The sequence below is a fragment of the Abramis brama genome, assembly GCF_963993115.1.
Source record: "Abramis brama genome assembly, chromosome: 9".
Lineage (NCBI taxonomy): Eukaryota > Metazoa > Chordata > Actinopteri > Cypriniformes > Leuciscidae > Abramis > Abramis brama.
The window spans coordinates 33,450,086-33,463,342 of NC_139971.1; the positions used below are offsets into that span (position 1 = coordinate 33,450,086).

Here is a 13,257-nt window from a genome sequence, read left to right on the forward strand (position 1 = left end):
ATCAAACAAAATAATCACAAAATAAAAACCTTCTTTATACTTTTGTGGCAGTAAAAAAATTTTTTTTTTTTTACCAACTTGAGCAATGCACATGTGCATGTAAGAAAAAGTGTTTGCAATTCTGATAGCCTAGAATAGAATAGAATCCATAGGATTTTAATGTAATTGAAATAACTGCTTAAAAATGCTTTGCAAAATCTTCTGATGAAAAACACTACCCATAATCCTAAAGTGAGATTAGAGACCAATTCGAGAGGTTTTTTTTTTTTTTACCATGAAAATGTGAATTGTGGCAATCAGTGATTTCCCACTGCCCGATGTTATTCTAATTCAGCGATCTTAAATATCTGTTTATATTGTAGAATAAGATTTCTAATGCATTTATAGCACTTTTGTCAATAACTTAGTCTTATAGTAAATTTTTTTATAGAAAGTTGTCAACCGAGGGGGCTAAGGGATAATGCATCCTGACCAGTTACCCATTTTTTTCTATGATGAGGATAAATTATTAAATTAATTTTTAATGGGATTGTTTTCCCCACAATAAAGGCCTCAGACATTGCAGAGTGTACTACTGTAAATGGTTATCTATTTAGATAAACGTAGACTACTCTCATTATGATCATAAGACCACATTATGTTGTGAGCTGACAAGCTGTCTATAATGCAATGCATTCATAGACAGCTTTTCATACTTACGAAAGCAAATAACACCAGGAATCAAATTACTTTCTGTGAGTAGCATTCAATGGTCTTGAGGGTTTGATGCCAATTAATCTTTTATTCAAGGACAGTGAGCAATATATCTAAGGTATTATAATGAAAGCCAGCCTAACATTAAAGATCAAATCGGTTGCCTTTGCTTAAGTGGCTTAAAGTGTTACATGCAAAGTAATATGCAATTTTCCCCTCAATTTAGTGTAATTTAGTAGAGAGAAAGAGGGAAAGCAGGGGCTAGAAGGAGGTAATGTCAGAACCATTTGGCCCTAGCCAGATATAAATTTAACATCACAAAAAAAATCACAAAAAAAGATGGAATGACCCATACTGGTTTTCACTGAGACAATGAACTACATAAATTACATTCCAAATAGTTCTTCTCCTTTCAGTCACATGAATAATCATCATAATCCAAAATCTGTCCTTGTTTTTTTTGGTCCCTATGAGGAAAACAGCTTACAGAATTATGTTTTTGAACATGTAAAAATGCATAACATTTTCTGTGATGGTTTACATTTACATGTAATCATTTAGCAGATGCTTTTGTCCAAAGTGACTTACAAATGAGGAGACCAACAGAAGCATTTGAACCAACAAAAAAGCAACAATATGTAATATATATAGAAACCTATATACAGTAAAGCTGTTTCTTGAAAATGGCTAAAGACTGCTCGGGTTGAGTTTGGCAGGTCATTCTACCAGCAGGGAACCATCAAGGTAAAGGTCCGTGAAAGTGATTTTGTGTCTGGCTCCGTCCACTTGCAGAACGCAAGCTTCTGGAGGGCACATAAGTGTGAAGTAGTGAGTTTAGGTAGGGATGCAGTGCCAGTGGTTGTTCAAACATCAGTGCCTTGAATTCGATGCGAGCGTCTATTGGCAGCCAGTGCAAATTGTTGATGAAGAGAGGTGTGACGAGCTCTATTCGGTTCGTTAAAGATCACTCTCACTGCCGCATTCTGGATCAGTTACTGTCCATGCTAGAAGGCCAGAGACCATTACAGTAGTCTAGCCTGGATAGAATAGTGGTCTGTGAAGATTAGCTGATCATCAATTTGCTGTCCTGGAAGGAGTTATGGTTGATGAGCCTATAGCTGAATGGAGAAGATTTGATGAAATGTTGGGTTGGCCGAAACGACAAGTAGTCTTGGTAAGGTTGAATTGAATGTGATGCTCCTTCATCCAGCAATAAATGTATTTTAAGCAGGCCCTGGTTTAGGGGTGGGTTGTTACACAGTATACAAACCATTATGTCTACAGAAAGCAACCATAAAACATGGAAACGTGTGTGTGTGTGTGTGTGAGATAGACATGCTTCCTGAATCTTCAGGAACAGGTTAATTGATTCCATACCCTTTTTTAATATATATATTTTTTTCATTATAATAATGATAAAACTGAATGTTTACCTTTTAAAGTTATATTTAGCAGAGCATCATTGCACTAACTTTATTTTTTATATCTTGCGTCAATTTGGATTTTCTATCCTGTCATGACTTTCTCATCTTGAAATGACCATTGTTGACAGATGTTGACCCTCTGCCTCCAAATAATGAGCGAAAGACATACGTGCAACCTCAGAGAGGCATTATTCATTTCATCACCATTCCCTGTGTCATTTTGAGTAGTTTGCTAATATTTTCTCTCATCATCTGTGTGGGCAGCATTCATAAAGTTATGTAATGAAGTGCAGTCTGCTTTACATTTGTGTTCACATGCTCCACAAAAACACTTTAGGCTAATAACACTATTTGGGGATTAACCATCATTTTTCTTTTCATACCTTTTTAACGTTTTATACGAAAAGGCCTAGCTGTTCAGAGTATTATTTATCCCTTGAAATGTGTTACGGATTTCTAGGGGTATCAAAACATGTCATTTATTGAGCCTACATTTTGACCGACATCTATGCATGTTCATGACTCAAAGGCATCTCAGTCATAACGTTAAGTTCCATTCATCATTATAATCTCTTTACCACATCTTCATATAGCCTACAAAATCAACTGGCGACAGAGAGGTTAACCCAAGCAGTGCAAAAATAGGATCGCGTTCATGTCACTCCCTCAAAAGCTGTCGGTTCACACCTCTTTTCAGGTTTACATCTGGACTGAGCTGCACAACCTGCGCCCCGTCAAAATCTAGTCCTCACCGGTCATCCACAGCTCTACTCAACGCAAATTTACAGCTGGAAGATGAATTATTGGCTCTCTGCGATTCTTTTGCAGCAGTGTAATAGTTAAATCAGTGCCGAATGCGTTATTTGATGTGGTGTGTGGTGCCTAAGCTTGAACAGTCCTCTACAGTGAGAAGATGGCGTCGGACGGAGCGAAAGGGGAGCAGCCACCTCCGCTACAAACACTGGTAACCACTGGCCATGGAAGCGTCGAAGCGGTGAGATACATTTACGCATAAAATGACATCTGTCTGCCGCAATGAATGCTAATTATAACAGGCGATGAATGGTGCTAATAGAATAGGAATCGTCCTGTGCTGTGAATCATACATATCAGTGGATGTGGAACGGTGGTCCGTGTGTAGCCTGTGTGGAAGAGATTTAATTTTTTTATTAACATTTTATTTTATTTTTTTGCGGGGTGCTTGTGCTTTCACATTTATATATCCTTGATCTGGGGCAGAGCACAATCTTGTTTAAAGTACGATAATTATTCCTTATTGTTTCTTTAATGTGCAGCTGCGCGCGATTTGATATTACCATGGTAAGCCTAGAAGATGGTTACCTTACTATTATTGATTATTTAGCAGTTAATGTGCTATTTGTTTTGTCACGTTTCGAGATACCATGATAATTTAAATCGATTATCAACTGCTTTTTAGTATGGTTAATTGCACAATCTAATATTTAGAATCATTAATAATATAGATTGCATTCTTTACCTAACAATAATATAAAATAATAATAACACACACACACACACACACACACACACGTACACACGTATGTATCTATCTATCTATCTATCTATACATAAAGAATACATTCCCTTACGAAAATTAACCATGGTTTTACTTCAAATAAAACCAAAAAACATTGGTTGCTATAGTTAGACCAAGGTAACCACAAATTAACCATGGTTTTGCTACACTAACCATAGTTTAACCATGGCATTTGTAGTAAAACTGTGGTTATACAAATAGTAACCAGTCTGCCAAAAAAACGTGGTTACTACTACACTTTTACTATAATAAAACCATGGTTAATTTGATGCATTGTGATTATAATGCTACTTTTAATTTAATTGAGTTTCACACATTCTGATGATAAGTCAACATATACTGTATAGATAAAAGAAAAATCAATATTACCCCTTGGAGAGATGCTATAGATCCCTCCAGTACAGTTGCCTGAGGTTCTTCTTGCTCTCAAATGTATTGATCTGCATGCAGTGTCTTACGGTAAAGGGTGGTCTTTAGTTTCAGTAGTAAGATTTGTCATCATCTTACCATCCATCTTTATAAATTGAATTGCATGATAGAAAAAAACCCACCACTTTAGAGTGCAATAGCCAGCCATATAGTTTATTGTTTTACCAATGCATAGAGTCAAGTGGCACAAAAATGTAGTGAAAAGAGAGATGTAATGAAGCGGAGGCGGGTTGGGGATGGGGTGGGGGGTGTTCACTGGAGATGTTTCTAAATCGGTCTGAATTTTAGTGACTCAGCTGGCATAGTTCAGAGTACTGTGTCACACACCGATCTGAGCTGCTTTAACTGCCCGAGGCCCCTTTACATTTAGAGTTGGGTTGAACAGGTGCGCAGACTTCAGCGCTGCCCATTGGCCACTGGCGTTAAATAATAAATCTCTGTCTTGTGCATCTACCCAGACACCTTTTTCAAGGGCTATATACCCTTACAAAGGTATGTAAGGCCCATGAATGGTTTATTTTAGGGGAGCTTTGTTAATCAAGTTTACTTAAGAGGTCTGACCACATTCATAGCCATTATTGCTTTAGAAAAAATTGCCTTAATGGCTCTACATTGCATTCAAGCAGGAATTGTGTGCTCAGGAGCATCTCCCACTGACCAGTATTGACTTTTTTTTCCTTCGACCTCAGCATACTAAAGTATTGCTTTATTTGTGGATTCTCACGATTGGCTGGGGTTGCAAGTCTCATCCAATTTCTCATTAATTTCTTCAAGAACAAACAATGGAAAACAAAGATCATAGTGACTAACATCTTTAAGGTGCTAGAAACATTCAGTTTCAGAAGTGAATCATTTGTTCAAATCTATGCTAAGATCAGTGTTGCAGTTAGGATCATACCTGAAAGGCTGGACACATTTTGATTAACCATTCACTACTCTCTTATTTTTCATTACACAGAGATAAGTCACATGTGCTAGTTAGTCCTTCTCAAAGAGACTGACTCGCGAGAGTCCTTACATACAATGGATTGGAACATTAGAAGTTGGTCTTTAACAAGGTAGACCTTTTAATGAAGCACATAATTTGTGGAAAGGTCATTAGAGCTATATTAGTCCTAGTTACAGGTCCTATAAATGTGAAAAATCGAATGCAATTATATAGTCACATGAACAAGTGATACTTTTGTGGGGTGTTTTTTTTTTTTTTGTTAAACAAAGCTTTTTTTTTTGGCTTTGTGATGTTATCCCATTTTCTGTTTTTTTTATTTTTTTTTTTTTATTGCATATACCTTATTTAATTATATTGTAGTCTAAAATATTGCCTTCAAAAGACGGTATCACTGCTGTTTAGTTATTCTGAATGTTATGGTAAAACAGAATACAAATGTAGAACTAAAATCATATATACAATAATAACATCTATGTCTGTACAGGGCATTATAATTTAAAGGATGGTTTTATAAAGCTGTATAATTCATGAGTCATGAATTGTTTTATTAATAGCTTATTAGACGATTAAGGCGTTAAGGAAAAGTAGGTTTCATTAAATGCAGTAGGCCTACTTGTTTTTGAGATGATGTATAATTTATCTTTTCCTCTAGTTTTACTTGTAGAAATGCACCAATGTATTGTAAACTGATATTTATCTGCCGATCATTGCCAAATTAAAACCATCAGCATATCAGACACAAGCATGAAAAAAAAAATGAAAAAAATAAACAATGTAATAAAACCCAATAGTTTATTTAAGCAATATCACACAAGTGTGTAGAACAACAATACTCTTGTTTGTGTAAAACATGTAAATAATTTCACAGATTTAGGGACAAAATACATATTTTAATAACAATGATTTGTATTAATTTATTTTATTGGTGTCGGCCAAAGTTGTCCAGATCATTGCATCCCTAATTACTGCCCCAGGGAACTCAGACTAGACTCTTTAAAAAAATTAGTTGGTTAATATTTCAGTAAAAAAAACTTAATGCTGTGGGCAGTGAGATTGGTGCCCACTCAACACCTTCTCTGCCAAGGATCTAATAGACCATCTGAGATATGCAGTGTTATTTTCCTGTTACAAGGCTCGTCTTCTTGCTCTGTCTTTCAGAAATGCGAGCTGAACATCGACAACCTGAGCAAACCAGAGCTCCTGACCCTTCTGAGCATCATGGAGGGAGAACTTGAGGCCAGAGACCTGGTCATTGAAGCTCTTAGGGTGAGTATGAAATCTCTGCACCTGTATGTCCCACTTTTGTAGAGAATAACTGTATCAAATAACAACATTGTCATTATTGAAGGCTGTCACAGTGTGTGCTGCATGTGCTCATGGCATGTAAGAGCAGTTAGGCACATATAGGGAATGCAGGGCCCATGCCATATCATTATCCAAATCCTTGTCTCTCAATATGCTTTACTATAAGTTTTAAAGGTTGAAAGCCCATAAATATTAGAAAAAAAAGTTGCTGATGACTTTAATGAAAAATCAATAAACCATATATTTATTGCTTGGGCTTGCATATGTAGTCCATTTCCTCTGTCTAGATGGGTTTTTATTAGATTTTATGGATCTTATGCCCTTTTAGTTTGTTTCTGCTCAACTGGATGTTTATATTTTGGGCTGTAGCCACCATAGATCAATATCGGTTTCGCAATGTCCAATTCTAAAATTTGGTTCCCTTCAGCACTGAATATTTGTTTCGCATCTTTGTTTATATTCATCATATTTTTAATATATTTTTACTCATTTTAGCTGTGATCTCACCAATACACTATCATTTCAAAGTTTGTGGGCAGGAAGATAAAAAAAAAAAAAAAAAAGATATTAAAAAAGATAAATTTATCAATTTTAACCAAATTGATTGTTACAAAAGATTTTGATTTCAAATAAATTCTTTCCATTCATCAAAGGATCCGGACAAAAATGTATCACAGTTTCCACAAAAATATTAAGCAGCACAACTGTTTACAAGTTTGATAATAACAAGAAAGGTTTCTTAAACACCAAATCTGCATTTTAAAATTCGATTTCTGAAGGATCATGTGACACTGAAGACTGGTGGAATGGCTGCTGAAATTTCAGCTTTGCCATCACAGGAATAAATAAAAAATAGTAAACAGTTACTTTAAATTGTTATATATTTCACTATATTACTGCTTTTACTGTATTTTTGATTACATAAATGTAGCATTGGTGAGCATAAGAGATTTCTTTCAAACATTTAACAAATCTTACTAACCCCAAACTCTTTAACGGTAGTGTACTTAAAGAGGCGCTATATGTTTTTGACAATCCAGCCACATTTTATTTAAAAAAAATCTTATGGAGATAGAAAGTATTTAGGGCATGGCAAAGAAGCGGAGTCAAGGGGATTGTAAGGTCATGGTCCAGCATTTGTCCCTGTTAATCTTTGCATCAAGGTCAGACGTTCACAGCGAGGTAAGATGCCAAGTAAATCTGATTAAGATTAAAAAAGGATATACTTTCAAAATTGAGGTCAGGAGAGTCATTATATTTTCAGGTGTTCTAGTTCTGTGTGTCTGTGCGAGTTTCTAGGCCAGTGTATTGACAGAATGATGGGCACATTTTCTGTCTCCAGTTTCCATCTCAATTTCCCTTCCTGTCTATTTTTGCTTAGTTTGTGCAAGTCTGTGATGTTCGCTTGTGTCATTCCCCCTCTTCCGCTTCACTGTGGGGTGGTTTCCATGCATTTTAGAGGCTGCTCTCTTTGTAATTCTGTTCCCTTGGCTGCAAGTTTTTCCCAGCTGGTTTCCCCCCCTGCGGATATACTATCTCTTTCTCTCCCACCCTCATCCCTCGTTCTCTTTCCGCAGCAACCAGCTCAAGCACAATGGTCTTGTTTGTTTCCTTAGGGAGATGGTGATAGGGCCAACCACTATGCCGACTTTTAGACATACCAATTTAAAAAAAAGCCAAATAATGACATTTTGTTTATTTTCTAGGCCATATTGTAAATACTGCATTTGATACATGATAGATGAAAGCAGCAATCCTGTGCATTATTAAGAAGCTGTCAGCTGTTCGATTAATTAGCGAGCTGAAAAAGCTCGGTGCAGTGTATCGCTTTTCATCAGAAACAATGGCGAGACATAAGCAGATTAACTGTGAAGTCACATGCCTACAAACCCTCAGACTTGCATTCAGAGCCAGCCCATTATTTCCAGTCACATCACTACACCTCAGGTTTTGAGTTCATCCCAAGAAAAATGGATGGTCTTTGGTGCAGATAGATCACTTTGAAACCGTGACTAGTCCCGTATGGACATCTGGATGTGGAATATAGATGCTCGCAAGCCATTACATCTTAAGTGTGCTTATTTCCATTCATGAAGTTGAGTAATGGATGAATCAGGTCTGTGTACATGGCAGGACTACAGAGTAACCTCTGTCACAATGTAGTTTATTAGTTAATCTTCATAAGTTTGCCATTATGTTATTTTTAATTTCCCTGCTGAAAAAAGGACAGAGGACCAACAGAAAGCTGTTTGGTTTGAAGCAACTTCGCAACACAATTGACAATAGTCTACTTTTTTTGCCTACAAATTTGCCAATATTTCACTAATGTATCCACGTCTTAATACCTTCTTGAAATAAAATCTCATCAGGGACTGATTTGAAAGGCTCTACATAGTCAGAAACTCCTTGGGTCATAAACAGTGTTCCTCATGTGAAATGCACATGATATTTGCCTGATTCACAAACAATATCAAGGAAGTTTGGTGTTAGCATGTTGCTAAGTTAACTCCACAATACTCTAATCAGAATAAAATGTGTAGCACACAAGTATTTGACAAAAAAACTTTTTATATTTATTGTTTTTGGTAACTGAATGAATTATATGTATATTTTGTTACATTTATCTTGCTTCTTCCGGTATATTATGGGACAGTCTTCACATTGGTAGCACGCTTCTGAATGCCTTAAAATGCTGCCTATGTACAGTAGAGCCAAGTAGTTCACAGCTGCACTCCCTTTTCATTTTTAGCTTACTTTGTAACCACTTTGTAACACCTGTACTTTGTACTTGTGTAACCAGGTGTTGTTTTAACTTATAAGAGCTTTGGCAAAAAAACTGACCTGGAATAATAGACAAAGTGGATTGGAGTTGTGTAGGCTATCTGGTTGTTTCAGCACTATTAATGTGATTGGCTGCTTTTCTGCCTATGCCGCAATGATTAGATGAAGCCGTTCTGAACACACTCTCTAGCACTGCCACGTGAGCTAATGTCAGGTCATCATCGCTGAACGAAACTGGATACAGGTTCATGTAAATGAGTGATTATTTCTCTGATGAGAAGTGAATGCATATTTACTGAAGCCGCTGCCCCAGTTCACGTTCAAGTGGCTATTACAGGGAGCGTTGTACATTTTGATACATTCTTTTTGTGGTAGATGGGTAAGAGTTATTTTCCTGTGACATGGATAAAAATAGAACACAGACACACTGTTGTGTGTGTACAGGGGCCAAAATGAACACTCGCCAATTCCCAAATCACCACTGCCCGGTAACTTTACAGGGAACTGCAATACACGGCTTAAATTAAATCATATTTAAATATAATTTTATAATATTTTAGTTTTTAATTAAAAATGTTATTTCAAGGGCCTAAAACTAACTTTTTGCCACACCTGCCAATGGCCAGTGACTTAAGTAAATTTAACGGCCATAGATATTGTTTACCGGCCTTTAAACTGTTTTTGCAAAAACAGCCAGTTATGACCCCAAAATTCTAGATACCAGTGAAAATTCACAATTCTCTATTCTACTTTCAATACCACAGCTAAAACTACTAGCCTAACTAATATCAATTTAAAACATCATTAAAGTAAAGTAACAGTAGTTTTTTTTAGGTAGAGACATTTAGTAAAGTAATCAAATGTAAAATAACACTGAATAGTCTCCACTGTATAAATTAATTTTTGTTTTGTTTTTTAACATTAGAAACACAAGCTGCGTTTACATGGACACTTATAATCGGATTGACGGCTCAATCGGACTAAAAAACCTTCATGTAAACACCTTAATCGATCCGATTGAGCTCGATTCGAATGAAATTTCGATCGGATTGAAAGGGGTGGTTTATCCCTTTTGTAATCCGATCGAGAGAACATGTAAACACTTGATCGGATTGAAAACCGAAACTGAAAGGACTGCGCATGTGCAATGTTGTTAACTAGCGTAATGACGTATGACGCGCGGAACGAGCTGTTCTTCCTGTTGAATAAAGTGTCATATTAATAAGTTTCCCGTCATTCTAAAATTCTCATTTCACTCGCGCGTCTGTGAAGTGAAGCAGGACAACGTCCCACCAGTCCTTGTTTTAAATTCTCATCCACAGACGACTGGTTTTGGCCGCGGGGAGGGGCATTTTTCCTGCATGATCAATAAGCAGCACGGCAAAACGGTTAATATGCTCTAAATTATGACCAGAGACGAATTAATATTACGTCTGCTTTTTAAAACAAATAAAGAACCAATAGAGGAGAATATTTATGCGCGAAAAGAGGGAAACTCTATATATTTGTGCAGTGTGCGCATGTCAAAACATCAGATCCGATTTGAAACTTGTGACATATAAACGCGCACATCAACCCGATTACTTTATTTATCATTCATGTAAACACCTTGTTCGGATTCATCAATCGGATTGATTTCATTCCGATTGTGTCCATGTAAACGTAGCTACAGATAGTAGCAGAAATATTAGGCTACTGTCACTTTAAGACCTAATGCAATATACTGATAATTATACACATGCATTGTCTTTCTCGGCTGTTTATGTTCACTCAAATCATAACCAACTGTGTTTACTAGGATTCTCGTCAAGGCAGGCATTTTTTTACATAATTTTTGTGTGAATATGTCCGTTCAAGCACAAGAAGATGTGAGAAAGAGCTAATTTTTTAGTATTTACTTTGTCTAAGACACGGTATTCTGGAAGCATAATTCGGATGACCTTATAATATTATTTTATATATTATATTATATTATAATTGGACTCTGTCTGTAGCTCTAAATATTAGTATCTCTGAATGCAGCATGAAAATCAAAGAGAACAGCTTGGAGCTGTTTGTGTTCTGTCAGAGTATTCTCTCTCTCTCTCTCTCTCTCTCTCTCTCTCTCTCTCTCTCTCTCTCTCTCTCTCTCTCTCTCCCTCTCTCTCTCTCTCCACCCCCCTTTCCATCACATTTTACATTCTATCTGTCAAATGCAAGAAGCAGAACCATAATTCCACATGCACGTGTCTGTAAGATCAGCTTAGCTGATCCTCACGCTGCCATTCAGCGAGGCAGGCGACAGTCAGCCGAGTGTTATTGCGTGTGGGTGGCTGGATGGATGGACGGACAGAAGCGCATGTTATGAGAACACTATCCAAACAGTTGAAAATCTCTTGAATTTATAGACCCCCATCTGAGGTATTTTCCAGCACCCTCCCCTTTATTTATAAGTGCACTCTCAATCATTTGTAAACACGAAAGATAAAGAATCATTGCAATGTCCTGGAATAAGCAGAATAAATCAAGCACCACAAGCATCGAGTCAGCCATTTTGTTTGCTTTTACCCTAATGGCTTTCTTTTTGCCTGAACAGTTTAAGCAGAATTTACCAGAAAAGAGCGCTGAAGTAGTATCCTTCAAGCTTTTTAGTGCAGTTGTGTGCAGAAGTGAAAGAAGGGGGGGACCACCATTTCATAAAGTCAACTGATTCATCAAATGTAGTAGGTGGGAATCAATAAAATGGTTTTGGTGTCCAACAGGCAAAAATAAAGAAAGTTTACAAAAATAATTCATTTTAGGATTTTGAAAATGTCAAAATTGATTTTGAAACTGGTTTAGCCGAGGTTAAAGGAGGCCTGCATCACATACTTTGCTGTGTCATTTTGAGCGTGATGTTGTTAAATATGATGGAACGGTGGCAGGAAGCGTCCCGTTTGGGTGATTATCTGTTTGAGTGAGCGCTCAGGTCATGGGCACCATGTTAACTTGCTGTTATTTCTGGCTGGAGGCCAGATGAAGACCAGCCCTGTTGATGTGACAGCCGCCGCTCCACCAGACTCTCTTTGAGAGAGATTAGGGTTATGATGTGGAAATGTTGTCTTAACCATCACAGCCTAAAAGCACACAGATGCCCCAATATCATTAATAATATAATCTATTATTAATCTATCACATTGTGTCCTAAGTGAATGGAATTGTCCTGATGCGCCATAATGCGGCAGATTTACTAGATTAGGGTATTGAACAGTATAATGTTGCAAAAGTTTATATTAATTAAATTGTTGATCAGATGGTACAGAAATGCCCTCAGTCTGGAGGGAAAATTAATACATATTTTATTTGTGATGGCAGATAAACAAATTTACTTAGAGTAGAAAGCATTTTTCATTTGACACAACTGAAAACTGTGAGACATGAGAATACAGTCTGTTTAATATGTCATTTGTTTTGTACAAAAAACATAATGTCCTGCTATGCCTAATTTTCATCACCAGTTATTTTTGTTTCTGCAGCTGACAATACCACATACCGAACAAAATTTGTACCATCTCTTGCAGTCTTGTGTTTGTTTGCAGAAAATTAAATAATCTATTGTTAAACTACTGTTTAAAAGTTTGGGGTAAGTAATACAAAAAAAAAAATAATAAATATAGCTGCGAGCAGCGATTACGGGGCCAAGCCGGTGGCACCACAACCCCGGTGACTTTAGTTACCTAAAGGCACCGGGGTGGCGGTGCCGCCGGCTTTGGCCCTTCATCGCTGCTTGCAGCTATATTTATATATATATATATATATATATATACATATAAAAGACAGAAAATATTACTTGTCTTACCTTATTCTGATTTTATAATACACTGAAAATATTCCACAACATTGATTAACATTGATTAACCCGTTGATTAACCGGTGGTAAAAAATTCTCACCGTCACATACCTAGTATATTTTTATATAGATACAATAGGCCTACCTGATTTTGAACACAAGAGGGCAGTATAGCACTATGAATGACATGATTTATTTATTTTTTGGACTAAAAAAACATTCTGGCTGTTTTTAAACATAAACAATTATTAAATTGAAAAAAAAGAAGAATAAAATGGGTTTAGTTCTGATATTTGTATAATTTTATATA

At 36.5% G+C, this 13,257-nt stretch overlaps 1 protein-coding gene across 2 annotated transcripts in view; it reads left to right on the plus strand.

Moving 5' to 3' along the window:
* Nucleotides 1-2,745: 2,745 nt before the first annotated feature.
* cttnbp2 (cortactin binding protein 2) overlaps nucleotides 2,746-13,257 on the plus strand; it is a 50,063-nt gene continuing 39,551 nt past the window's right edge. For both annotated transcript variants that reach the window (XM_084123737.1, XM_084123738.1), the window contains exons 1-2: nucleotides 2,746-3,111; nucleotides 6,212-6,319. In XM_084123737.1, the coding sequence (XP_083979863.1) occupies nucleotides 3,031-3,111; nucleotides 6,212-6,319 (189 nt within the window). In that variant the 5' untranslated portion in view covers nucleotides 2,746-3,030. The remainder of the gene's footprint in view (nucleotides 3,112-6,211; nucleotides 6,320-13,257) is intronic.